The 26,993-nt window shown below is 29.8% G+C and overlaps 3 protein-coding genes across 5 annotated transcripts in view; all 3 read left to right on the forward strand.

The window, feature by feature from the left end:
• Window positions 1-18,755, forward strand: part of LOC143193287 (putative fatty acyl-CoA reductase CG5065) — a 34,636-nt gene extending 15,881 nt beyond the window's left edge. Inside the window, exons 2-8 of the mRNA XM_076399413.1 lie at window positions 10,426-10,680; window positions 12,404-12,713; window positions 13,962-14,129; window positions 14,544-14,748; window positions 14,829-15,029; window positions 15,087-15,212; window positions 16,439-18,755. Coding sequence (XP_076255528.1) covers window positions 10,426-10,680; window positions 12,404-12,713; window positions 13,962-14,129; window positions 14,544-14,748; window positions 14,829-15,029; window positions 15,087-15,212; window positions 16,439-16,517 — 1,344 coding nt within the window. The 3' untranslated portion in view covers window positions 16,518-18,755. The remainder of the gene's footprint in view (window positions 1-10,425; window positions 10,681-12,403; window positions 12,714-13,961; window positions 14,130-14,543; window positions 14,749-14,828; window positions 15,030-15,086; window positions 15,213-16,438) is intronic.
• Window positions 18,756-19,898: 1,143 nt separating this feature from the next.
• On the forward strand, window positions 19,899-22,594 carry Ets97D (DNA-binding protein Ets97D). Of its 2 annotated transcripts, XM_076400648.1 has the most exons (10): window positions 19,899-20,095; window positions 20,166-20,314; window positions 20,392-20,606; window positions 20,656-20,794; window positions 20,861-21,020; window positions 21,103-21,302; window positions 21,500-21,573; window positions 21,645-21,807; window positions 21,922-22,187; window positions 22,317-22,594. In XM_076400648.1, exons 1-9 carry the CDS (start codon window positions 20,007-20,009, stop codon window positions 22,179-22,181), a joined length of 1,449 nt encoding a protein of 482 aa, XP_076256763.1. In that variant the 5' UTR covers window positions 19,899-20,006; the 3' UTR covers window positions 22,182-22,187; window positions 22,317-22,594. The 2 variants fall into 2 exon arrangements, with proteins under 2 accessions (XP_076256763.1, XP_076256762.1); XM_076400647.1 differs by having other exon boundaries at window positions 19,906-20,095; window positions 20,656-21,020.
• A 3,472-nt stretch (window positions 22,595-26,066) lies between these two features.
• LOC143193873 (uncharacterized) overlaps window positions 26,067-26,993 on the forward strand; it is a 50,013-nt gene continuing 49,086 nt past the window's right edge. For both annotated transcript variants that reach the window (XM_076400302.1, XM_076400303.1), the window contains exon 1: window positions 26,067-26,299. In XM_076400302.1, coding sequence (XP_076256417.1) covers window positions 26,130-26,299 — 170 coding nt within the window. In that variant the 5' untranslated portion in view covers window positions 26,067-26,129. The remainder of the gene's footprint in view (window positions 26,300-26,993) is intronic.

The raw sequence follows: 26,993 nt of genomic DNA on the forward strand, positions 1-26,993 counted from the left end.
ATGCAATAACGCATGAAATATGACATAATAAAATAAATTCCGGAAAGGTTAAATGCTGATACTTAAATATTGTTTAATACTGAATTATAATACTGATATGAGTTATCTGATAATAATCTTCATCGCAGCATGACTGTATCCTGAGATACATATGTGTATAATACGAGATACTAGTACTCTAATCAATAAGCGGTTTTCCATAATTCCTAATTCTGCGGAAATCCGATTAACCAAAAGTGCTTCTGAGAATAGTACAAATTTGCCTTTAATTTTTTTTAGAGATGTGTTGTCTGATTCGATGTCATACCCCTCAATGGCTTGAACCCACTATATCTAGAGGACATGACCGATATTGGCAAATAATCAATCTACTTTAATGTATTTCTCGATATTAATTAATTAATTAATTTGTTTTTGCCAAACGAAAGTGGATTTGAATATAATTTACTATTGAATGCGTGAAAATTCACCCAGTCACGTGAAAGAAAGTCGGCAAAATTATAAAAAGCTTGATTAATTCAGAATTTGGACTAAAACATGTCTCAGATATTATATCAAAATGACTGAAATAAGATACGAAAGCCAGAAATGAATAAATAAATAAATCCACCGGATGAACTAAAATTTTACAAACCTATTTCAATGCATTTCATAATAGCTAAAAAATTCCTATTAAAAATATTAAAATCAATTATAGAAAAAAACATTCTAATATATATCCATCAGTTTTATAACAAAGAAAGAGCCTATGAAGATAAAAAAGTCTTCTCGGCTATGTTATTAGATATAGCCCAATCCTTCAACAAGGTTTGGTATATGAGACTTTCACAAATTTCAGAAAATATTACCCAAGCAACATACAGAACTAAACTCTCACATCTCAGTTAGAATACTTACCAAAAAGAGGAAGGCTATTATACAATAAAAGAAGTTGAAACAGGAAAATTTATTGGAATCAATCCTTTGCTTACTTTAAACATGTAATGATACTCGAATACTTGTTGTTGGATACAACGAAGAAGCAACCAGCCGAGTAACAATATAATAACTGAACTCAGGCATGAACAATACAAGTTAACCACAAAAAAATATAATGCAAACATTAAATTTACTTACAATCAAACTGTATGTACAACAATTACAATTAATAACACTGCCATCCCATATAGCAACAATGCATATGCCTAGTGAAGAATCTAGATGGAAAACTATATTGGAAGAAACACCTTAGAAAAAAAAGAATTTCAGTTATAAAAAAAATGTAATGGTTAATTGGAAGAAAAACTCAATTATCCGTACATAATAAGTTGTTTGCACAAGCAAATTAAAAAATCGATATGGACCTAGGGACTCCAGTTATGGGGATGTTAGCAAAAGTAATATAAATAATTTTTCAGATAAAAGTCATTCAACCGATTTCACCAGCAACTGACTGTTGCTCAAAAGATCTAGAGAAAATCAAGGAAACATAAGGAAAGACGTCACTTTTATGTTAATACTAAAGTACTGCAACTCTTAGATAACAATCGAGTATAAGACAAAGAAAAAACAGCAGCATTAATTAATACATGATGATAATTACTATAGACACTAATGAAGTAGCCATGTGTTCTTCTAAATATATACCAAGTTTTTAAGTTATTGTAAAAAAAATAAGTTAGTCAGCTAGGACTAGTACCAATCTATTAATTTAAAAAATGTTTTTATCACCGAAGTGTAATAAGTCTAAACTGATGTCTATCGTTTGGTAATCTAATATAGTTAGGGAATGTTTGGGAGTGTCAATGTAACAGGTAAATTAAAAGTCCCCGGCCTGACACATAAATGGCGCTACTAGAATTAAATCGATATGTTTTTTAGTTAGCCCTAACCGTCAAAAGATGCGTGTATAAATTTGACAGCTGTCGGATCATTAGTTTGTGAATTATAGCATTTTGCGTGAAGCAATTTCTATTTATTATGAAAAAAATGAATAAAAAGGAATTTCGCGTGTTGATAAAATATTGTGTTTTGAAGGGAAGAAATACAATTGAAGCAAAAACTTGGCTTGATTCCGAGTTTCCGGACACTGCCCCAATCAACCATCAAGGATTGGTATGCTAAGTTTAGACGTGGTGAAATGAGCATCGAAGACGGACGCCCAAAAGAGGTTGTTACCGACGAAAAAATTAAATTAAAAAAATCCACAAAATAATTTTGAATGGCCGTATATTGAAATTGAATGAAATAGCAAACACTCTAAAGATATCAACTAAACGTATACATCATATGATTCAGGAGATATTGGAAAGCTCTGTGCAAAGTAGGTGCCGTGCGAGCGCACTTTTGACCAAAAACAACGACGTGCTGATGATTCGGAGCAGTGTTTGAAGATTATCAAGCGTAATAAACCCGAGTTTTTGCGTCGATATGTGACAATGGATGAAAAATGGCTCGATCATTTCATTCCGAAGTCCAATCGACAGTCATGCTCCAAAGCGTGTGAAAACGTAACAGTCGGCTGGCAAGGTTATGGCGTCTGTATTTTGGGATGCGCATGGAATAATTTTCATTGACTACCTTGAAAAAGGAAGGACCATCAACAGCGACTATTACATAGCGTTATTAGGCCGTTTGAAGGACGAAATCGCCGAAAAACGGCCACATTTGAACAAAAAGAAAATGCTGCTTCACCAAGGAAATGCACCGTGTCACAAGTCAGTGAAAACGAGGGCAAAAATACATCCATCCATCGTATTATCAAGATTGACTTCTTACGTATGTGTTTTAGGACTGCAAAAAACGATGCATCATAACAAGGTTTTTATTGGTTCTTATCTTGCAACTTTGAGAAATCGTTTCTCGTCCATTATACGGTTTTATTATAATCAATTGAATTGAATTAACAGTAAGAAAGAAGAGAGCAAACGTGACAGCTCTACCCGAAGAAGGTGAGAACCCTTGAATATCGCCCCATGTTTATATGCCAATGTTGTAACCTCATTGAGTGTTTAACAGTGCCTCGTGAACACCATTACCCCTTTTATTATTTCATAACTGTTTTCATGCAACTATCTCCACCAGGTTATTACAAACCGTTAAAACTAACACCATAATGCACCCTTAACCGTATAACCTCTATATGTAAACTTATGTTCCAGTGTTGGATAGTCAGTAATTTATCAATAACGACTTTTATGACAATTCCATATTTGTTATTCCCAAAGTATTGTAACATTTATATAAGCCCATACTTGACTCCATCGCCATAGTAACTTTTCTTCGTCATGCTTGCCTATCTCTTTTCTAGTGGAAATTTTTACTAAATATGTTAATATATCTCCAAGAACAATATTTTGTTTGCATAATATTATGCAAGTATAATTAAGTGTAATATCCGCATATTATTTACTTACCATATTGTGAATTTTAATTATGTTGATTTTTCTGTCTAATGTTTTTTTAAATAATTAAGTGTTAAAAGTTTTCGCTTTAAATGGAGTGACATTGAAATTGACTTTGTAATTGGTGAAAATGACAAATAAATTGTATATACCACATATTCCTTTCAATCATAAATTGACATTAATACGTGACGGTGACTTAAAACATGCAATAAGTGTATTTTTCGTAACTAAAATACTACTATAACCTTTTAATCGTTTTAAAGGCGTTTGCCCTAAGCTAAAGTCCCCGGAAATCAGATTAAACAAATGCGTTTCTAACACTATTATGAAGTTCGAAGTGTGTATCGATAAATCCATATCTTTTATATATCGTTACCAAATTTGAATATTTAAGAATTGTGACTTTTAACTGTTGAATTTTACATGTTATCCACTAAATTTATTTCTTATTTTGTTTTAAACAGCTGTTCGGAGTGCTGTAATGACCGTTATAAATGAATAGGGTTAAGATTGGTGAATATGTCGCGTGAGATAAAAGAACAATAAAGAACAAAGAGTGGCCTAAGTTTTTTAAAACACATGCAGAAAACCACATATATTTTAAGAGCTTTGAAAAGTGGCCTCAATTTTAACACATAGCAACAATGATTACAAAAAGTGTTTATTAACAATAAGTTTAACAACAAAGTATATTATAAGAAACTAATAGCTGAAATTAGTTTTATATCTTGCGTGTAGTTATTATCTAAAAATGTTAAGTGCTTGCGTGTACTCGATTTTCGATAATAATTTTATTTTAATGGACTTTATATTTTTCATATTTATAATGTCTAAGTTTGCCAAAACCTCATTAGTATCGTATATTTGTACTGAAATTACCACTTTTTCAAACCTTTTTTATAGAAACAACATAGATAACAGTACTTGATCACTTTATTTTAAAATTAAACAGAAAAATACAAAATTCAAAAGATCTTTTGTTGAGTCGTATTTGAACACGTATTATGTTTCTTGGTTAATATTTATATTTAAGATATTATTTGTTTTCAACTGAGAATAATAAGATTACTTTGGAATCACCCTATAAATTGAGGAGTATTTATCAAAATTATAATTGGACTGTTCTCATCATCATCATCATCACTCCAAAGCTGGCGGTCTGGCAGAGCTTTTCAACCAATACGTTACTGTTGGTGATGCAGGACCAATATGCTTCACTAAATCTTATCATAGTTGGCAATCGACCGCAAAATGTTCTGGCCTTGGACAATGTTATTCTTTCACCTATTATTCGACAGACATAATTTGCATCTCTGAATTTTGTCCTCAAGGACTTCATTTTTAATACGATCTGTATAACATATAGAATTTGCCTTAAGTATTGCATTTGAAAGACCTCAATCCTACAGTTGTCAGTAACCAAGTCTCGGAGCCATACAGAAGGGTTACCAAGATAACCATTTAAAATAGGTGGATTTTAATCTTTATTGTAGTATTTTTTATTTTCGACACGCACCATCTTAGGCCATTAGCGCTCAATACTTCCGTTTCAATACATCAGTCAAGGAGTTTGTGACATCATATTTAACATCATATAGTTTTACTTTATTAAATAACTTTTAACATAATTGTAACTACTATGCTGAAAAACAATGGCGAAACGACATTTCCTATGCGAACACCGTCTGCCAAATCGAAATCTCAAATGAATTTGACAATCTCGCGTAGCTAAGGGAACGATCATAAGATGCCTAAAGAAGTTTAACAATTTTTAAGAAAACCTATTCTGCTTCTAAAGCTACCCAATGTGGTGGCTAGTGTATAGCGATAGCGTATGACAAAAAAAAGCAGAACGAAAATCAATAAAAAGGACAATCCTCCGCTTTCCACATCTAATATGTTGCTCCATAAAACTAATCTTATCTACACAACCGCGATTCGGTCTATATCCCACCTGCTCTTCTCTGGTTCTCCCTTCGCGGGCCCTTTGAAGTCTAATTTGTATAATTTTCATAAATACTTGCACGGTACTTGGTAGGAGACTTATCTGAGGTTTGTTAAAAATATAACTACTTTTTAAAATATTTAGGGAATATCAATATTTTTTTGAGCCCATATATCAAAATTTTTATTTTTTCTTAAAAATATTAATTTTTTTTTCCGATGTATCCATGTTTTTTTTTCCGATGTATCGATGTTTTTTTTGCATCGCCGTTGAACAAGTCGCCTTTTCTTTGCATAAAATTATAGAGTTTTAATAGTAAATTAAAGCTTTCGTTGTTTTAAACCCCTCATATTTCATAACATACATGGATACGAAATTTTACATCAAACATATATTCTGTTCCATATTTTCTATATTTAAAATATAGAAAATTATGATAAAATATATTCAAAGTCCGCTATAAAAAAATAATCCAATATTATTGCAAAGAGTTTAATGGCCACTTCGGCATTGCATCAATGTACTGTAATTTATCGCAAATTTTACAACCTTGTTATTGATTTCGGCCAATATCGCAACCGTAATTTTGTTTCGTGCTTAAAATGTATCAGCCTTGGTTTGGATCACTTTTACTCTTATTGAATATTTGTATAAACATAAATAAATCAACATTTTAAGACGTTAATTGACCATTATTTATTGATAAGGAATATTAACAAGGTTAACTATGTTATTTGTATTTAGGTTTTAACCAAATATCCCTGAATATAATAAGAAATTTAAATAATCTCCCTCAACTTTAGTATAGTTGTTTTACATCGTCCATTGATTTTATAATATATAGAATTCATCTCTGACGAATTATTTCGATTAAAATAATTTTCAGCCGTGCATTTTTTACTGACAGCCACAAGTCAGAGTTATGTGTTAAATAGAGTGTTGCAATAATATGTATTCTTATTCAATTATTTTTATGATGATTTGCATTAGTTCTGTTACTGTTGCAGACCAAGAGCTAGAGGTTTTTTGTCAATTTTTACTCTTATTCGGTGTTGAGCCAAGGTACTGGCATAAATCCTTACAATTTAAAGCTGACCAATGGGCAATAAGTATTTGATGAGATTTATGTTCATATAAATAATACATGTAATGACATACAATACATGACATGACTAGAATGACATGTAGAGGATCGCTTCAATAAGTGATCTCCTGTACAAACTTATAAACTAATATTGTACTTAATTTAATTACTATTCTATATTATTCAAAAACTATGCTATATGTCTATTAAACAGGTCGTATGGTAGTAAACATTTTAACATAAACTGCCATGGCGCACATTTAATTGTTTGGCAAGTGCATTCGGGTGCATTGACACTGTTTCAGAGTGCTTTACACGGGCACTTCGGATCACACTCGTCACACTCACATCACACAACGATGGCACGTAGTACTTTATTTTGGAATCTCTGAAGAATCTCTATGCTGGATTACTAGTAGTACCCCACAGTTCGATACCATACGTCCATATGAGCCTAAGAATAGACATATATACCAAAGATAATTGGGATTTACGCGGTATGAGCCAGTAGATCTGGTTCAATTTAAGCCTAAGTTGTTTACGCTTTATTAGTAGATGTCTCTTCCAATTTAAGCATCGATTCAGATGCATTTCCAGGTATTTAACATTATTTGCTTGTGGGAGTTTATGGTTATTAAGATTTACCTGAGGACAAGCCCTACGTAAGGTGAAGGTCAAGTGAGTATATTTTGTCTCGTTCGCCTTGATACGTCATGTTTTCAACCACAAATTAATTTTGTTGAGATTAAGTTCCTTGTAGCTGATATTGGAAAGCAAACCAAACCAAATGTGATTACTTTGATCCTCTTGATGTATAGTTTCTCGAAAATCTTGGATATACTAGGCAACAAGCTTACAAGACGATAGGAGGAAACGTCTCCTTTTTCCATGGTTTGAGAATCATAATGATTTGGGCCACTTTCCAAATACTAGCGATGTTGTTTAGACGTAACATGACATTAAAAATAAATGCACTTTTTTGAAAGTTCTTGTAACATTCTTCCAGTTATTAGATCAAATCCGAGATATTTTTTGACATTAATTTCATTCATTATTGTTCGTTTTATTTCCCTGATAGTAAATGTTCCTTCGTGTGGTAAATTCATTTGAAATGGAGTGTTAAGAGAATCAGTGAAATTGTTTTCTTCACCTACGGATATTTCACATGGGAATGGATTGTTTTTTAGATGTTTATTAAAAAAATCGGCTTTTTCCTGGCCAAGGTATTGTCACTATGGTTAATGAGTGAATTATGTTGATGGGCCTTTCGATTTTTCTTGTTATTTTCGAGAGAAATATTCCGTTGCATCAGTTGGCGTTAGGTTTTCTAAATATTCTTGTATTCTTTTTTTATTCACTATTAATTAGCTCTTTCAGTTCTTTTGTAGGCACAATTTGATCGAAAAATTAAGAGGATATATTATTGTTAACAATTTTGTTCAAAATTAGTTTTTTTCATTCAACATAATTCCCTGATTATGGCGACCGTCCAACTTTTCGATACCATTTTTGAAGTACGATTTGTCCTTTGCTTCAAATAAGCCTCAGTTTCGGCGATCACCTTTTCATTCGAAAAGCAAAGCAAAGAGTTTTTTAACGGCTTGTTAACATAGAAATAGATATAATTATGCGGCGAGAACTTTTTGACGTCAACACACATCAGAGCCAATATGATGATACTTCTTAACTGCTTCAATCACGGCTGCTGGTAACGGTATATTAGTTTATACAATTACCAGAGATAAATAATCAGTGGCATTTTGAGATTGGAGGAAGTGCCAAGAGGTTTCAAATATTTAAGGTCATTAATAATACATAAATAGCAGATACGCATTAACGATAAAAGTAATCCATAAAAATCAATCATCAAAGAAATTATACTTTTATAACATGATACATTTTGCTGAACTAAAATATTTAGATGGGGATTAACGAGTGATACTGCAGTGTCATTCTATCGCATTTTATTATTGACATGAAGGATTAAAAAAACAGACTACATGGGAATTAACAAGATTGGCTAATTCAACGCTGGTGTGTTTAAAATTAATAACTTTTCAATCAAGTTTTTTCAAGTTGAAAAACTTAACTCAAAAAAAAACTTGACGTATTTCCTTTTCATTTGGTTTTTTCACACCACTTGTATGATTTAAGTGTGCCTCATTTGCGTGGATTCTCTCCACTTTATGTTTTTCATCTAGTAGCGTATACTTCGTATAGTCCAAATAGGAATAATATTGTCTGCAACACTATCAGTACTCTTTCCCTACATATTCATATCAAATATGTATGCTTACGCAATATATTGTTTAATAACCACTATGAACAATGACACTAATATTGATATATTTAACGTACCCTGCCAGTGTTAGGTGACTAGTCACAGTTTAAATTACATGCTATTCTGTAAGCTTTAATTATATAGTTATATTTTTCAATTAATTGTGTACTAGCAATTTATAGTACACTAACAAATACTTACTGGACTTCATATATTCAATACAGCTTCGCTTGCATTTTTTGCATTTCGTCTCTCCTCAAATAAAAACATAACCATAGAACTTGCAAATAAAAACATAACCAGATGGTCATCAACATACGTATGCGCATAGAGATCCAATTAATTTCTCCGTAGTTTAAAAATAACCTACTGGGTCTCAAATCAAAAAGTCGAATAATCACAATAACTAAAAAATTTCCCAACTTGAATGTTACGAATATTCCTTATCATATTTTACATTTTTGTCTATGTCTACTACGATAACACAAGTTTACAAGGTTTTGAATCTGAGCAACGAAAAGCTGTTTACAAGGTAAATTGGGGCTGAAAGCAAATCATATGTTCAATGGTTATTTATTGAATTAAAATATGTAAATCAGAAACAGAGGTTGAACTGAGCGTTTCTCGTCGCTCCTGTCATCCAAGTTTTGTGGGAAAAATTAAAATGCAAATGCAGAAAATGTATTTTGAGAGACATTCGAGCTCCAATTTTGTGGTAATTCTGCAACAAATTGTCAATTACGTGTTTGTAATCCGGCGATTTGTGGTTACCGAGGAAGTTGTGAATAACACTTTGAAACGGTGCCCATACTGCTGCTTCATCAGGCGTTAAACATTTTGTAAACTTTGCATCAACCATTAGCTTTCGAATATCAGGTCCGACAAATATTCTTTCTTTGATTTTTGCGTATGGCAGTTTTAAAAACAACTTAGTTAAGTACCGGAAAACTTTGACAAAGTTCTTAATAAGGCCTGAGAACATTTATACTGTGCTTGTTTGTCTTTATACCGACGACATTCATAGAGCAAAAGTAGCAATCATCTACATGTTCTGTCTATAACGTTGGCAGAGAAAATGAAAAGTATATATTTTATCAAGTAACCACTTGTACAGTTTTTGTGTACAGAAAAAAATACAAAAGTACTGCAAATACGCATTTTTGAGAGCATTTGTCATGCTTTTTCCGCCCTTACTGAACATATAACATCGACAAACGTAACAAAAACACTTTGAATCGACTTTGCAACGTTGTCTCTGCATTTTCATACATACCGAAGCACAATCACAGCACAAACACAAGTTCCAATGATGTTTAATGCAACGTCGTCGCGAAAATTCGAAAACTAGAACAATTCTTAACATACGGACTGAAGATCTGAGTTATGGGCATCAGATAAGTTTAAGAATCATTCTCATATGCTCGGGTTCAAAACTTGACCTGAATTTGTAAACTAGTGTAATCGAGCCCAGGATTTTCTCATATGCATTATTAAAACTGGAAGTTAATAATTTATTTTTCATACCAAAAATAGATAAGCATTTAGCACAGTAAATAAAAATTTTAAAATAAATATAATAAAGTAAATATAAAGTATTTAAAATTACCTAAATCTTATTTTATGGTACTTACCAACATTTTTTTATATTCCAAGATTATATTAACATGTCACACATTTTCGTACATACATCTATTCTTGGCATAATTCTAATGCTAAATATTTATTTCAGCTCTTCGATATGATAAGAAAAGACCGACCCAGCGATTTAACCAAAGTACTGCCAATAGAAGGTGATATCACTCAACCGGAGCTCGCCATCAGTCAAAGTGACAGGACGTTACTGTTTCGAAATGTCAATGTAGTGTTTCATAGCGCTGCTACAGTGAAGTTTGACGAGAAGTTGAAATTGTCGGTAACTATCAACATGCTTGGTACACAGCGACTGGTCGAACTTTGTCGAAGGATGGACAACTTGGAAGCTTTGGTAAAATTACTTTAACTCTTTATATTTATTACATGTTATGCGTTAGAAATAATATAATATCAACAGTAAAGATAAGTACATTAATGTGTTAATGTATTATCTCCATTGTATTTGATTTGTTTAAATTTTTTTTTGAACAGTGATTTTGTAGCGTTCTTTCGGTTGATGCAAAATGATTTATATAAAGTAAATCTCAAATTTGCGTTATTACAATATCCGTTGCTACAAATTAATCACTGCTTTTAAAAAGGCGGACATTTTTTTCGACACACTGGCTCAGCTACAGCTTGCCTCCTTGCTTGATGTAATTTCGCTTAAATTGTGTTGGAAGGACCAATGAAATTCTGAATGATTCACCTTAAAAATGGCGTCATTTGTAAGAGGCTATGAATTAATTCCAATGCCTAATCTTGTATCTTGGCGTTAAAATTATTCTTCAAATAATTCATAAAATATCCAATTTAAATATTTTCTAATATCTGCTGCTATATTAGAGATAAAAGATAAAATTGATATTTATGCAAACTTATCAATTAAAAAAGCTCAATAGTTTATTGTCATTTCGACTAAGGCTAAATTGCTCTCATTTTCTCCAGAATGGTCGATTATGCAGACGAATGCTTTCAAGTAGTTTCCAATCAACAAGTCTCAATAGAATTTGTAATTAATGGAATAAATTTAAATTCTCTGGAAATTGTGGTTCGCTTAATACCTTTTAGACATGAAACGAATGTATAGGTTTTGTTTCTTTAACATTTTATTGCGTGCAGATCTGCTAAATAATTTAAAAAAGGATAATTTATTTAAATATACCAGATTGTTCAATAAATGTGCTTAAAATAAACGGAAATTTAAAAAAAAACGGATTTATAGTTTTAAAAAGGACTTTTCTAATATCATTTCTAGTATAATTGTTACCATAATCTCTTATAACTAAGTCACATATCCCCCAACTGAGATTAGTGGTCCGTTACTGTAGTGGTTTTTTCTGACGGACTCCAAAATGTCCTGACAGATATTGCCTTTTCGTTTGATAAAAATCGCGAACACATTTTTTGCAACATAAACTTCAAAAGAGTCAGGGGAATTAGAGGGCCATTTGGTTTGGCCAATTAAATTTTGTTATAAAATGATATGCTCTAGGAAAATGTTTGTATCCAAATGATGCACTAGCACTGTCTTGGTCGGATTATTCACGAAGCATCCAATATAGGTCCAAGTGTCACCTATAGTGATGAAATTAATCCTTTTATTATTTTTTTAAATTCATTTAAGTCGCACTCTAATCTATTTTTCTTCCATTGTCATCAAATGCCAGTAGGCACACAGGATGTGTGCTTTTTAAAATTTTATTTAATTTACTCAAGAAATGTTGGTTATGTTCTTATGAAAAATGAAATTAAAATTATGTGAAACAATTTCCTACATCAATTCATTCAATTTTAACTGTCAGTAGACGGTTAGATTTTGTTTTTTCCAGAGAAAAACTATATCAAATAAGAATACACAGGTAGAAAGGAGACTTTAAAATATTTTTGAAAAAATACACAAATTGATATGCACAAGAATGCAACATTAAAAATTAGTAATGAGAGAGGGAGAATTAGTATTGAGAAATTAATTATTAAACGTAATAATATTTTACATATTAAATTATATATATTAATAAAAATATTACATTATTAAAAAATATATTCGTCAATTGAATTATTTTGTCTTTTAGGTTCATGTTTCTACCGCATATTGCAATTGTGATAGATCAGAAGTAAAAGAACTTATTTATCCACCACCAATCGGTCCAGATCAAATTGTGTCAGTTGTTGAAGCACTTGATGAAGAACTAGTCGATGCTCTTACGCCGAGGTTAGTTGGAAATCGGCCGAATACGTATACATTCACGAAAGCATTAGCTGAAAGTTGGTTGAAAGACAATAAGGGCGACCTACCATTAGTAATTGTTAGGCCAAGTATAGTCCTAAGCAGTATGAACGAACCAGTTAAGGGGTGGGTGGATAATTTGAATGGACCAACCGGTAAGTCCCTACTATGCCTATAAATATATAATTACTTGAAAAACAATTCACATGCTTTCACTGTCTTAAACCCCATTATATCAGAGAGGTGGTAATCTGTGCTAACAAATGATTGCTAAAAATCCAATACATAACTAAATGCACTAAATAACATACTTAAACAAATGTATTATAAAGATAATAAAGAAATTATTAGTTTTAAAGATAAAAGAAAATATAACCAAAAGGCATTTAAATGCTTAATAATTTACAATATTAATCTTTACAAATGGCATAATATGAAGTATCTCGTGCATTAACATACATTATGTAACATAAAAAGTACTAAAGTAAATTAGAATTTAAAGATTTTTCTTAAAATATGTTATAGATAATTTTACTATTACAATAACATCCTGAATATTTTTTGTTTTACACTTACAGATAAAATAGCCACACAAAATATTATGAGTAATTAATACATAAGTATCACTAAACCAGAATAAGAATAATTATAGTTGCAGAAACAATACTGTAATTTAGGTATACAAACAATTTAGCAATTCAAATTATCCTAACATGTTTAATATTTAAAAATAAATAATGGGTTAAAATTAGCACTTTTAATGATCTAAAGAAGTTATTTTAATACGAAATATCCGATTTTTTCAAAGGAAATTCTAATATATCAATACTAATTTTAATTATATACACTTTACACCTACTCTAACTGAAACATAATGCATATGTTAAGAGACACAACAACACCAAATATGAATAAGTTTAAATAATATATAGTAATTGCATTTTACTGTAGAACCGGACACAATCATCACAGAAGCGTCAGGTCTCTATGTATAAGATTATGGTGATTCATTCATAACTTGTCCAATTAAAGGAAGCAGATACTTAGGTTCAATAAAACTTATTTAGCTTAAATCTGGCCGGCAATTAATGCTATTTAAGACCAATTTAATAAGATCTGACGTTTTAAAAATGAACGAACGGAGATAACAGAGGCTGGGTAGAAAATTGAATTTCCTTCTTTTGTTTAAAATGCCTTATCTTAATAGTAAACCGGAAATTTAAATGTCTGACAATTTCTCTTAACTTATTTTGTTATGACATGTTTTATGTAAAATTGTGTAATATTGTAAATATGTGAGTTATATGTTCTAATATACTGTATCCAATAATACGATAACGATCTTTATTTTTTTAACATTTTGATATAACTTTACTTATAGGGGTCATTGTTTTTATTTTTAGGAATTATAGCTGCTGCTGGAAAAGGTGTCTTCAGGACAATGCTGGGGGATCCAACCAAGACAGCGGACTTAGTACCAGTAGATACTGTTATAAATTTAATGATTGTGTCCGCTTGGCGGATAGGCACCTGTAAAACGAAAGAAATACCCATATACAATTGCGTAACAGGTAAGTTTTATGTTATATAATTTATTTTACCTATGTATCCTATTATAGTATTTTATTTTATTTTGTTACATAATACAAACAAGTAATTCAACATTGTTTACAGCTGTTATTTTATTATTTATAGTTTTATAAACATACTATTTACTTTAATCAAAATATAACATTAAGAGCTTCAAAGAGAAGAAAAATAAATATTTACACCCTGTTGGTTAAATATTGTTATTAAAAGTCAAACGAAAATAGTCAGCTAGCAGTAATATTTTGAGAAATTACATTTAAAACATTAAAAAGTATCTTATCTATCAACCGAGTACTAACTAAAATACTAAAATACTTTCTTTGTATATTCAAGTTCAATTACAATAAGAAGAGTATATGTGATAATTTATTTTATTTAATTGTGTTCCTTTTTAGGTCAAAGAAAACCTATCACATGGAGCGACTTTGTAAACATATGTTTTAAGTACTTTAGAGTTTATCCACTCTCTGATGTAAATTGGTATCCAGGCGGTTATATTACATCGTCTGCAACAGTAAATATTATTAAACAATATGCATACCATTATGCACCAGCCTATGTTTTGGATTTTGCTACATGGTTAGCTGGAGGCAAACCAATGTGAGTACTAATAACTATTATTTTTATTTCATCAAATGCATAAAAATTTGTTATTAATTTTCATTTATTGTCTATTTCAGAATGTTAAAAATCCATAGCAAATTAAATAAAGCTGCCACGTGCCTAGAATATTTTACGACACACCAGTGGAAATTTGATGATGAAAATGTAAGAGAATTAAACTTTACATTAAACGATGCAGATCGGACGGAATTTTGCTTTGATGTGGCAAAAATTGACTGGAATAATTACTTAGAAAATTATATATTAGGTATCCGAAGGTAATTTTCTTATTATCATACTAGTCAAATTGATAATCTATAAATATGATTTTATAGGTTTATCTTCAAAGAAGAGATATCTTCGATTCCGAAAGCGCGCAAGCACATGACTAGGCTGTACGTATTGTACCTACTTATGCAAGTGATCAGTGTTGTAGTTACTTGGCAATTTTTGGCACTCAGGTACAATTAAATTATCTTATGTTATAATTAAGTTAAAACCTTACTTAATAAGTTAAAAACCTAAAACCTGAAATAAAGTAACTAATCAAAATTTAGAAACCTTAATTGAAACCAAATTGAGCTGTGTTACTCTATATCTCAGGTGTATGATAGAATGTAAACTTCAATTAAATTAAAATTTCATTAGAATTGTATTTCAAAACAAAATATCTTCATGATTATTCTGTGATTTTGAATGTTTCAGACTTAAGGTTTCAGAACAATGAACAAGTTAAAAGTTATAACAAGTTAAAAATGCTTTTACAGAACGCATATCAATTTGCTCTTGGTTGCGTAAATTTAAAGAATAAATTGCGAGATCTGTTGGAAAAAGAGTCTAGCAAAAATGTACAACTAATAAAAAAACTACTTTAAAAACTTTAAAAACAATGTGTTAGCAAAACACAATCTAGGTCAAGGTATAAACATTTGCTTCTCACTCGCATTGGAAAATTGTGACCAGTGATAAAAAGTATATTTTTACAATAATCCCAAACATAAAAAGTGCTAGATTGCAGACAACAGAATATCAGTTGAGGGGATAATGTTATACAAACTCCTCGAAAATTGTTAGTCATTGCGAAACACTACGGTCCACAAATGAACAAACTGATAGAAAAACTCTGTTATAAAATGCCATTTTTAGATAAGGAAGTAAGCAAGTTATCCAGCTGTTTCACAACATACGACTTTAACAAGGATCATCATAATGTTGTGAAAAGCTCTCCCGTGCACGAGATACGCACCAGAATTCCAACTACCGTTTTTTTTAGCTATTACAGCATGCTTTATTTGATAAACGGTTTAAAACCAGTTAAAACAATTTATCATTTCTAAGCCTGAAAGTTTCTTTCGCACTGATTTTGTATGTTAATTTGCTAAATATTGTAGAATTATTCATAGGATAAAACTCTGAATAAGTCATACATCTAATTTTTATATGCAGCTTCTGCTGCTTTTTTCCATTATGTGTTGATAGAATTTTTGTATTTTTTTAATATGAATAACATGCTTTAATAATTCTATAACGTATAGAAATTTGCTAATAACATCGCATTCGAATCGCGAATTATGTTCATAGTAAAATCTGAACTCAGAAAATAGAAGACTAAATAATAGAAAAATAAAAATTAGTATGAAATCTACCGTTAATGGAAGTCATTTATGAGATATTTTGTTTTATCCAGGTATGCTCCATTAAGGCGGATATGGTCAAACGCACTACGATTGCTGTTGCACTTAGCTAGAATGCTGCCATTTCTGTAGAAATAATAATGAAAGAAGAGGAAATTCCCCGTCTTAAATAAATTTGTCTTGAAATTAGGGTAAAGAAACTAAGGTCAAAGATACAAGAAAAGGAACTTTGATACAGACTAGTTTAAGGTTATTTGTGAAATTGTGTATAAACATAATTTAAGCAATTAAAATGAAAACATTTTGCTTATATATCATATTTTTAAGATTCATTTTTTATAGATCTATTTGAATATATTTTTAATATATCTCATTAAGTAAAAATTCTTAAACTTGTTTTAAAGGAACAAATAACCTTTTACGAGAAAAGTTCGATTTTAGTATTTGTAAAAATTATTGTAAATGATCAAAATTATTTAGTTGGTCCTTATATGAACAAAAGTTTTAATATAAAATTCCAGTATTACTTAAAAATATAACTTTCAACCAATATAATTACTAATATAAGAAGTAATGTATCGTAATTGTTTTTGTCTATAAGATTATTAAACAACATTAAAAAAAAATAATGAGTCATATAGGGAGCCCGTTTTATATATCGTAAAATGTTGCTTTTCTTATTTTGCCAATTTAGTCTGTTATTTGGAATTCTCACTTGTGCTTCCATTCGGTTTTAAGCTTCCTATTTCAGCGCACAAAATATTCATCATAAAAAATTATAAAGATATATACCAACCTAATAAATATTCCTTAAAACAATATTGGCTGAAAAATATCTGATAGTGATTATATATTTAGATTAAAAAATTAGTGATCATTTATACAAAACACCTGTTAAAAATATTCTAAAAGAAGCATTTATTAGTAGTTAGTGGTTACCTCGAGAAAAGCAACGTTTACATAATAATTTATGTTGATAAGTTTATAAGAAATAATATTGTTATTGTTTTTTGTCTTGGGGAAAAGCTCATTCCACATTAATTTCAGCCTTGAAAGTTTTTATGGTTTTTTAAAGGAGAATTTAAGTACAAACTGGGAGATTTGAAGGTGGGAAAAGCTTTCTAATGCAGCATGAGTTGATTTACTTCAATTTGCAAACCATTAGAATTATATCAAATATATGGAGACGTGAGTTCTTGGGTTTAGGATAGTGCTTACAAGTCGTCCATTATGAAGTAAGAGTTTTTTTAGTAATTCTTATGATAATGAGACTTTCAATAATGTATAATCTGAAACCCATGATGTTAAGAGCTTACATACAAAGGTCTCCATTATTACTATATGTATATTCAACACACAATTAAAATTAGATAGTTGTTGTAGCAAAGAACTTTAGATCTCGCCAGTGACGATTTTTGTACTTGTGTAAGTTTCAAGTGTTCGTTAATTATTAGAAGTGCCCTGCACATAAAAAATAATATGTAAAAATTCCGCATTTTCAGAATGATACCTATTTCCAGCATTTATATTACAATCCCACTAATGTATGGCAAATTGTCAATGCTGTATTAATAAATTAAGTATCTTCTATGCAAAATGTTGGAAAAAGGCATTTTTCGATGGTTAATGTGAAGAAATTCCATTTGGTAATTAAAGTTATGTATCAGATGATTCTTTTTATTGGGAAGGCTTGATTTTAAGTCTGTAGTATTTCAACTGACACCATCCAAATGTTGAAATTGTATTTAATGGTCTGTGGCAAATATCAGCTCACAAAGCTTGTAAAAATGCTGGAGCCTGAAAAACATTTCGTACATAGTTGGAAACAGTTTTAACTAAAAACAATTATTTGATACTATTATATATGTGGAAAAAACATGTCAAATTAAGATAGCTTTCCTTTTTCGTATTGCTTCAGGCTTTATGAATGCTTCCGTCACTCTTTTAGATAGAACTAAGAAAGAGTTATTCCATAATATTTTTCCGATTTATATAAAAATATACATATAATTAAAGTGAAAAATATGGCGCTTGATTTGACATGTAAATCATCTGTAACTAATATGTATTGATTTGTTAATTTATTTTTACCATTTATACTAGTCTTAAAACATAGGCAGAATTATGAGGGATACAAGTGCTTTTTTAACTTATAATTTCTTGTATATTTAGTGGTTAAGGACAGTATAATAAAGCACCTGTGTTGGTGAACCTGCTGATGAATAATTTGCCAAAAATGTACGTGTATTGACAACACGTTGAATGGAATTTGTCGTTATAGTTAAGATTTAACTATATGTATTTAAATACTTTTTAAATACCTTGGCATATTAATAAATATATCATAAATAATTTTCAATGATGTAAAAATGCAGTGTTTTATTCCATCCTAGCAATCCATTTACATTTGTTGTCAGTGCACAGAAAATTTAGTACATAATAGTAACAACAAAACCGCAGCAATCCATTTGATTGCTGGTATAATGTTTATACTATTTTTAGAAATTTTTTTGTTCATATTTTAAGTTATTGTTGCGTGAACAATTTTTATTTATATATATTGACAACCCATTAATTGTAAGTTTCTTGCAAAAATAAAATTAAATATTGTTTAGCTCTTTTTAATCTTTATTATATCTATATTTTTTTAGACAGTACATAAACGATAGGTCTTTACTTAAATTTGGCTATTGTTTATGAAAAATTGGAGTAACACTATAAAACACTAATTGCTGAAAATATTATTGATGTTATAGCACATTGCATATTTTGGTGGAACCAACATTGTTTACCAATTTAATTTTAATAATTAATTCAAATAAGGACTGATATTGTTGCTGATCCAACATTTATATCGGACCTTTATTCTTTCTGGATATAATGGTTTTACGGCGACATGTAACTTTCACTTTCAAGATAAGGATAAATATTAAGCAAAAAGTAGCAAGTAATATTTAGTATATCTAGTTTAGCTTCTTGGACGTTGAGTTGCAAACTTTGAATAGCAGTTTCTTTTATTAGTTTTACGAACTATATGAATTAGCTACTGATGGGAATCATTTAGACCAACAATTATTAATATTCAATGATAAATATACTCATTTATTGAAGAAGAGAAGTTTGAGCCTGGGGTCTATGGGCCGCTTAATACGCTCTAAAAATAAAACAGTAGATGGCTCATCCCGTAGTATCCGTTTTGCCACTTTCAGAATAATAGTTTATAACTTTGCTTCCTCATTGCAAGTTAGCAAACCGAATTTTGTACTTATTTAAAATAAAGGACGGAATTACTTAAATAAAACTTAAGTCTTTAAAATTCAGATTAATATAATATAAATTTTTATGCAACCAATTTAACACTAAAAATATATTTTTGTTTTTTCATTAAATTAATTAAAATCCATAAATACAAATATTAGATTATTATTAATTCATATTTAGTGTTTAGTAAACAGTTTATCTCTTTTTTTAAAGTATTATGAATTGTATAAATATTAAAAACACTTGTCAGTTTTTATGATAGTGGTATCATTGGTGTTTGACATGTTTTGCTGTTTTTTTTAATATATTTATTTAAACTATAGAGTATCACTCTATGACTTAAACATCTGATAATCAAATATGGAAAAAATAAAAGCACAAACGTTTATTTTAAGTTTAAACGATTTTGGTCAGAAAATTTGTACTTTACAATCAGATCCTAATAAAAAGTAGGTTAGAAAATTATTTCTTCTGTAATTCATTTTAATAACAATAAGATAACTGCATTTGTTTGTCTAGGTATATTTTAGACGATGAAGGAAATATGAGAGAATATGAACCTCCAACATCTGTATCTGCTATGACAATTGAAGGAGAATCAGAAAATAGTTTAAGTAATGAGTCGGAATGTGATGAAATAACACAACTTGGGGATACACCCCATTTTGGTTAGTTGAGCATATTAGACATTTTTAAAAGCTTTTTCTAATTATGTACTTCAAATGTGTTTTATTTTTATATGTAGGAATGATACATTCCTTGGACAGTGTAACTGATTTTGAGGAAAATCTTATGAATGAATTGGATAATGATTTTATGAATATAGTAGACCCTGATATGCAGTATTTTGTGCAACATATGGATATTAGAGAACCCCTTTCTAAGTTAAGAACATTGATTGAAAAGAGGGTAGAATTGGATTTATCAAATTATGTGTTTACATTACAAAATTCTCAAATTGTAAGTTATTAAATTATCTAGAAAGATATACAATACATCCTGGTTTTAGTTAGAAGATCATAAAAATTTAGTAGATCAGTGTGTGCAGGGAGAAGGTTTGGTACAAGTTAATGTTCAAGTGAAACCTAATTTTAAGAAGCTTAATATATTGGATGTTTTAAAACCAGCTGATGATTATGTGCATATGGGTAAGGTATTCTTTATTTTATATTTAATTGTTTTTAATATACAAGTTTTAAATTGCTTTATCTCAGAAGAAACTAATAATTCCACTGGAACAGAAGAAGAGCAGATTGTAGAAGAAGTTGATGATCCAGCTCCAGAAGGAACAAAAAATATAGTACAGTGGCAAGTTGACTTACAATACAAAAAGGAACAGGAACGTCTAAAAATTCCTTTAGATCCAGAAGAGTGGTAATTAACAGTCTACATATATCTTATAATCTGCAATATCCAACAACTGTTACATATAATCTTTAATATGTATACTTCTTAGGTCTGTACATCATGTCAGACATTGGTTACAGTGGGCTGTTAGACAGTTCAATCTTTCTAACATTAAATTAAGTGACTGGAATATGTCTGGAAAGGAACTTTTTAATCTTACAATGTATGATTTTCAAAAAATTGTGCCTAATGACCCTGCTGGTATATTTTGGACTCATGTACAACTTTTGAGAACAATGAAAGTTGTGGGTAAGTTGAAATAACATGTTCATGCTGATATTACAGAAAATGTGACTGGGTATTAATTTTTATAATTATTTTTGTAAATTCAAATCTTCATAGTAAAAAGAAGTGTCTAATGTGTCACAGCATAATATATCTATTGTAAATCCTTTAAAATTGGTTCATAGTTCTAATTAACTCTTGTATAATTATTTCTTTATTAGCTACTAGACGTCAAGATAATAATTCAGGGCCACCAGATGAAAAGGAATTTAAAATCAAATCAAAAGTTTCAAAGGTATTAACTATATGACCAACTTTATTAACTATATTTTTATGTTATTATTCATATACAAATATTTTTTGCAGATGAAAGTTATGCCAAATTATCAGCTATCAGCTTTAAATTATTTTTCAACTCCCAACTCTAGTGCAGGAAATAAATCTGGTAACAATGGACAAATACAATTATGGCAATTTTTACTCGAATTATTAACTAGTAAAGAATATATGTCAGTTATACAATGGACAGGTTTGTATGTGAATTAAAGTGTTAAATAATAAAGAGCTACAATTCATAAATATATTTTCTTACATATTCATTATAGATTTTCAATAGGTGACAATAATATTAGTATAATTTTAGGAAAAGATGGTGAATTTAAATTAACACACCCAGAGGTGGTAGCCTTTTTATGGGGAAAACGTAAAAATAAACCAACAATGAATTATGAAAAGCTATCTAGAGCTTTAAGATATTATTATGATGGAGATATGATATCCAAAGTTCATGGAAAAAGATTTGTATATAAATTTGTTTGCGATCTTAAGCAATTACTAGGCTATAGTGCAGTTGAACTAGCAAATTTAGTTAAACATGGTGATCCTATGATTCAAATAAATTAAAAACAGGTAAATGATCAATGTTATTTCTATAATATGTACATATTTAGTTTAGTTAACTTCTCCGCTTCTTTAAGAGATATCTATTTTATATCATACTTCAATGTGATATTTTATTTTCTGTTTTTTCTTCCACAGCTACCTAGAAATGAAACAAATTTGTTCTGCATAGAAATAATGTTGATTGATCAATGGAACATAATATAGACCAGCATGGAATCAATTCAAGATAATATTAACTACAGATTACTTAATAATTTCGAGTTTTTTGTTACATACTTTCTGTATATTTTTAATGTAGATTCCGAGTTAAGCTTTTGTTGGTAAATAAGAGTACACACTGTGATATTAAAATAGAGAAAAGTTTGTAAATTGTTTGCAAATAAAAGTGAAATAAATTAATTTTTCAGTAAAAAGTTGTTCTATTACAGTTTTAAATTGTTAAAGTACATTTAAAAAATGTAAGTTATTAATTTTTTTGATTGTTCATTCCTAACATTTTCCTTGTCTCCTTATGTAGCCAAAATTCTATATTGCAGCACACTAAAAGTAATGAGTTTTAGGTTGAGGATGAGACCTAAGGCTTTAATTTATAAATGAGACTACATGTAAAAAACTACACTTTTAGAGAAATAAGCTAAATGTCTAAAACCCAGTCAATTCCGAAAAAGATTAAATATATCACATACTAATAAGTTTTTGCAAAATTGAAGTACATTGAATTTCATACTCTCTCTTTTTTGTCCAAGCAAATTACTCAACAAATAAAAACTGAATTTTAAATGATATTTTAATTCTGGAGATTATTTGATTTTTTAACATACAAAATAACTAATAGTAATAATTAATAAAAGTAAGTGATATTCCTACTTAATTTCAATTATATACGTTTTTGATTACATTGACAATTAAAAATGTGTATAATTTTCATAAAAAACAATATTTTGATATATAGACCAATTAATTAAAGAATAATTATTGTATAAGAATGGAATAATTAAAAGTTGTTTTTATATGGGATCTTTTTTTCTTATTTTTTTATACTGAAATGGGTTTCGCCTTTGGCGTCCTCTCTTTGTTGATAAAAATATACAATATCACAACACATTAGAATTGTGTGTTAAACATTTGAAAATATTTTATCACATGACCTGTCAGAATACGTTTTAAACAATTTAGTTTTTATATATTGTCAAATATCACGTTTATTTTATTTTTAAATTTCATAGTTTAAAAAAAACATTATGAACTACTTAAAAAATCGCTATCCCTTCAAATTTATCAGCAATATCCTTCGAATGGCTAGTCAAAAAGTGGAATTATTGAATAAGCCTGTTGATTTGAAACGAAATAGAAGTGATTCTTTTATAGCCAAAGATAGTACGTTTAAAAACTGTCAAAGCGTGTCTCCGAACTTAAAGAAATCCTATTCGGCGAATTTAAAATACTCCAATATAGAAAGAAAATCGTCGGCATCGACATTAAGGAGTACCACCAGCAGCTACTCATTACCTTTCAGTAAAACATCTTCAGAACATAGTATTCAGGACTCTCCCCAGAAATCACATATTGAATCTAACAATTCATCATCAGAAACTATAAACGATGAAAGGCTTAGATTGAAAAGAACTTATCCTTGGCAAAATTTCAATCTTCAGTCAGTTGAGCTGAAAAAATCCGACATTGACTGTGGAAGTGCTCCTGCTAAAGTTTTAGTGAGGAAAACTGACGCACGCAACTCGGAGTCGGAGCATTTGTTAAAGTCGCGAAGTAAATTATCTTTTAACTCATCGACATCGTCATTAAGTCGAACCCCTTCGAGGGATAATTTGGTTGAGATACGCGACCAAATGCAGCTCTTTAAGTCTGTCACCAAATCATCTAAATTAGCTCATGAGAAACCACTCAAAGAAGTCACTTTTAATAGTATTTCAACAATATATGGTTCAAAGCCTCCATATGCAATAACCTTAAAGGAATCGAAACCGCATATGAGTACACAGAGTCATCTCAGTACGAATACATTTCATGTTCCTGTTGTAAAGAACCGAATAGACAAGGATCTTGAAAGTGTCATTTCAAAACAGGAGAAACGATGTGAAAATTGCGGAACCAAAAGAAAGTTGACTATCATGGATAGCTCATTAGGTAAATGCGAAGCTCTAAAAGAAGAAAATAGTTTTCTTTTTTTGTATAATAACAAGCGATCTAAAATAGCTTAATGATATTTTAGATTATATTTGCATTATTTTTACCTAAAAGGTTCATTTATCATGACATAAAATAAAAAACACTTTTTATAAAACTCTTGTTTTATTACTGAGCAGCTATACTGAACCAAGCGTTGCAGTTGTTAGGGTGAGCGTATTCTTTAGTTAGAAATGAATAAATACCAATTCGTCTATTTCAAGAAATCAGGATCACATAACATTGAATATTTGCATTTATTATGTAGTAATCGTTTTATTAATATGGTTTATTGAGATTTATTATTTATTAAGAAAAATTGGTATAATATATATTAATAAAAATATTTTCCATTTTATTGTTTCCTTCATTCTGGTAGCACGCTGATACCGTGCTGAAACAATGATGTTGGTTTGGTAGCAATCCAATCATTGATCCATTTCCGTATTTCTTCAGCATTTCGAAAACGAGTGCTAGTCAAGTTATGACATATCGATCGAACAAGTCGTAATCAGGAGGGCACAATATTTGGTGAGTTTATTCGAGCTGCAACAGTGTATCCTTCACAACTCCTGCAACATATAGCCGGTCGTTGTCATACAGGAAAATGACTTTCTTTTCTGCTCTTTTGTTGTATAATACATCTTTAAATTTGTTCAATCGGCGCCGGTAGATATCTGCAGTGACAATTTGATTCAGTCTTAGTAGTTCACAATATACTACTAATTGCTGATCTCATCATACGCACAATGATTTAAAGCCTTGAATATTCTGCTTCAGTGTCGATGTGTCGTAGGTCGTATTAGATTGTTGTAGTAAAGTAAATCTATTTTTCATCCCCAACATGGTTCTATCAGTCAGTTTGTGTCGTAGACATTTTCTGGATTTTTTTATCACATGTACACGTCTGGAACCAATTGATTCATCAGCTGCTTCGATCTTTTATATTCCTCCAAGATGTTCTTTGTTACAAAAAAATAAAATATCACATTTCAACCATTTTACAGGAAAACTATCCACCCCAACAATTATCTCTAATACCAGGAATCGCGACGAAATAAACAGTGTGTACTCCATAACTATACATAAAGCAATTACAAGACTTATTAGAAAGACAGATGGTACATTTAATAGGTTTCTGAAGTTAAAGGCAAAAAAGTAAAAAACGAAGAATATACAAAAGTTTAAATCGGCGGAATCAAAGGAAAAGTATTAGGATAGATAAAAGCAAAGTTTTTAATGCAATACGTTTGAACTGCGAGTCTCTTTATTCTATGGATAAAAGAGGCGAATAATTGATGCAGTGCCTATATTCCAAATTTTGCGGTCACGGATAATGCTCAAGAGAGGATGAAAATTGTACTTTTTTGTATTTTATTAAAAATTTTGTACTTGGGGGTGATATAGACCTAGATCATGTCTTACCACGTTGAAAAAATCTTTGTGGTTAATTGCCGTACTTAAATTAACTGAAATTTTTAATTATTACTAATAAGTTCTAATGCTGAAGTAATCAAAAAGACTGATATGTGTTTACACAACGTTGGTCTAATTAATCAAATTTTAGCCTTACATAATAATAATAACGATAATAACATTATTATAATTTAAATTGTCTTTCTTAATTGATAATATAAATAAATTAGCAAACAATACATTACCAGCTAATTTATTTTAAAAGTTGTCACGAATTGTCACGAATGGAACGTGACGTTTCATCATGAATTGTTGTTCACCCTTTCAAAATTAAAGTGGAAAAACAGAATGTACAAGTTTGTTTGTGCCCATTTGCCAAAATCGCGATGTGTTACCAATAAATGTAAAAAAATTCCCGACAAAAACAAGTTTCAAATCAGTAACGCTCACTCGTCAAGTAGTGCACCTGGTCATGATTGCTGTGAAGATGCCGAGGAAATTAATGAAGGTGAAAATTCGTAAGTAATTATTTTATTCAAATTTGAAATAATATGATGATATATAATTAAGATTTTATTATTGTCTTAATTTAATAATAATAATATATCTTATGTTTTTCCCGCATTTGTAATAATGAAGCTTCATAAGTAATTCTTAGAGTACTTATTTCTAAGACAATGAATTACTTCTTGATTGTTTAGCAGATTCGTATTATTTTCAGTTTTTGATTTTTTAGCGCATTCTACAGATAATACTGACTGATACTTATTTACTGTTATGTAGAATATTTTCGTATAGTGTGTTGTTTGAGATATTTAAAAATTTTATAGATAAACTATATACATAAGAAAATATAGTACATAAAACAGAAAAAATATATTTATCAGAATTTTTAAATTCATAAATTTAGTGGTATTTATTTTTGTATAAAATACTTTTGAAAAATATTTTCCATCCATTCTTACATGCTCCTTTAACAGTAATCATAAGCATCGGCTCTTAAGCTAGGTTAAAATTTTTTTAGTGTAAATTTTGTGAGGATGGAAGCTCAACATTTTTTGAAGCGTCGAGTTATGCATTTTTGAAGTGACGTGATCAAGATCCATTGCCACTATCCCCGCATCAACTGTTACTCAAATTTATTATTGCATATAATTAAATCTTTCACTTTAAACCTAAAGAAATTATTGTGAATACAAGACTATGTTCTAT

Source organism: Rhynchophorus ferrugineus, unplaced genomic scaffold (assembly GCF_030347505.1).
Source record: "Rhynchophorus ferrugineus isolate W39M unplaced genomic scaffold, kcgeb_rfMv2 rfM3, whole genome shotgun sequence".
Taxonomy (NCBI): domain Eukaryota; kingdom Metazoa; phylum Arthropoda; class Insecta; order Coleoptera; family Curculionidae; genus Rhynchophorus; species Rhynchophorus ferrugineus.

Excerpts from the sequence above, each read along its gene's own strand:
- Ets97D (XM_076400647.1), top strand. The coding sequence starts at position 20,007 with ATGGAAAAAATAAAAGCACAAACGTTTATTTTAAGTTTAAACGATTTT. Across the intron at positions 20,607-20,655 it reads CATTACAAAATTCTCAAATT|TTAGAAGATCATAAAAATTT; the intron begins GTAAGTTATTAA and ends TCCTGGTTTTAG. Across the intron at positions 21,021-21,102 it reads CCTTTAGATCCAGAAGAGTG|GTCTGTACATCATGTCAGAC; the intron begins GTAATTAACAGT and ends TATACTTCTTAG.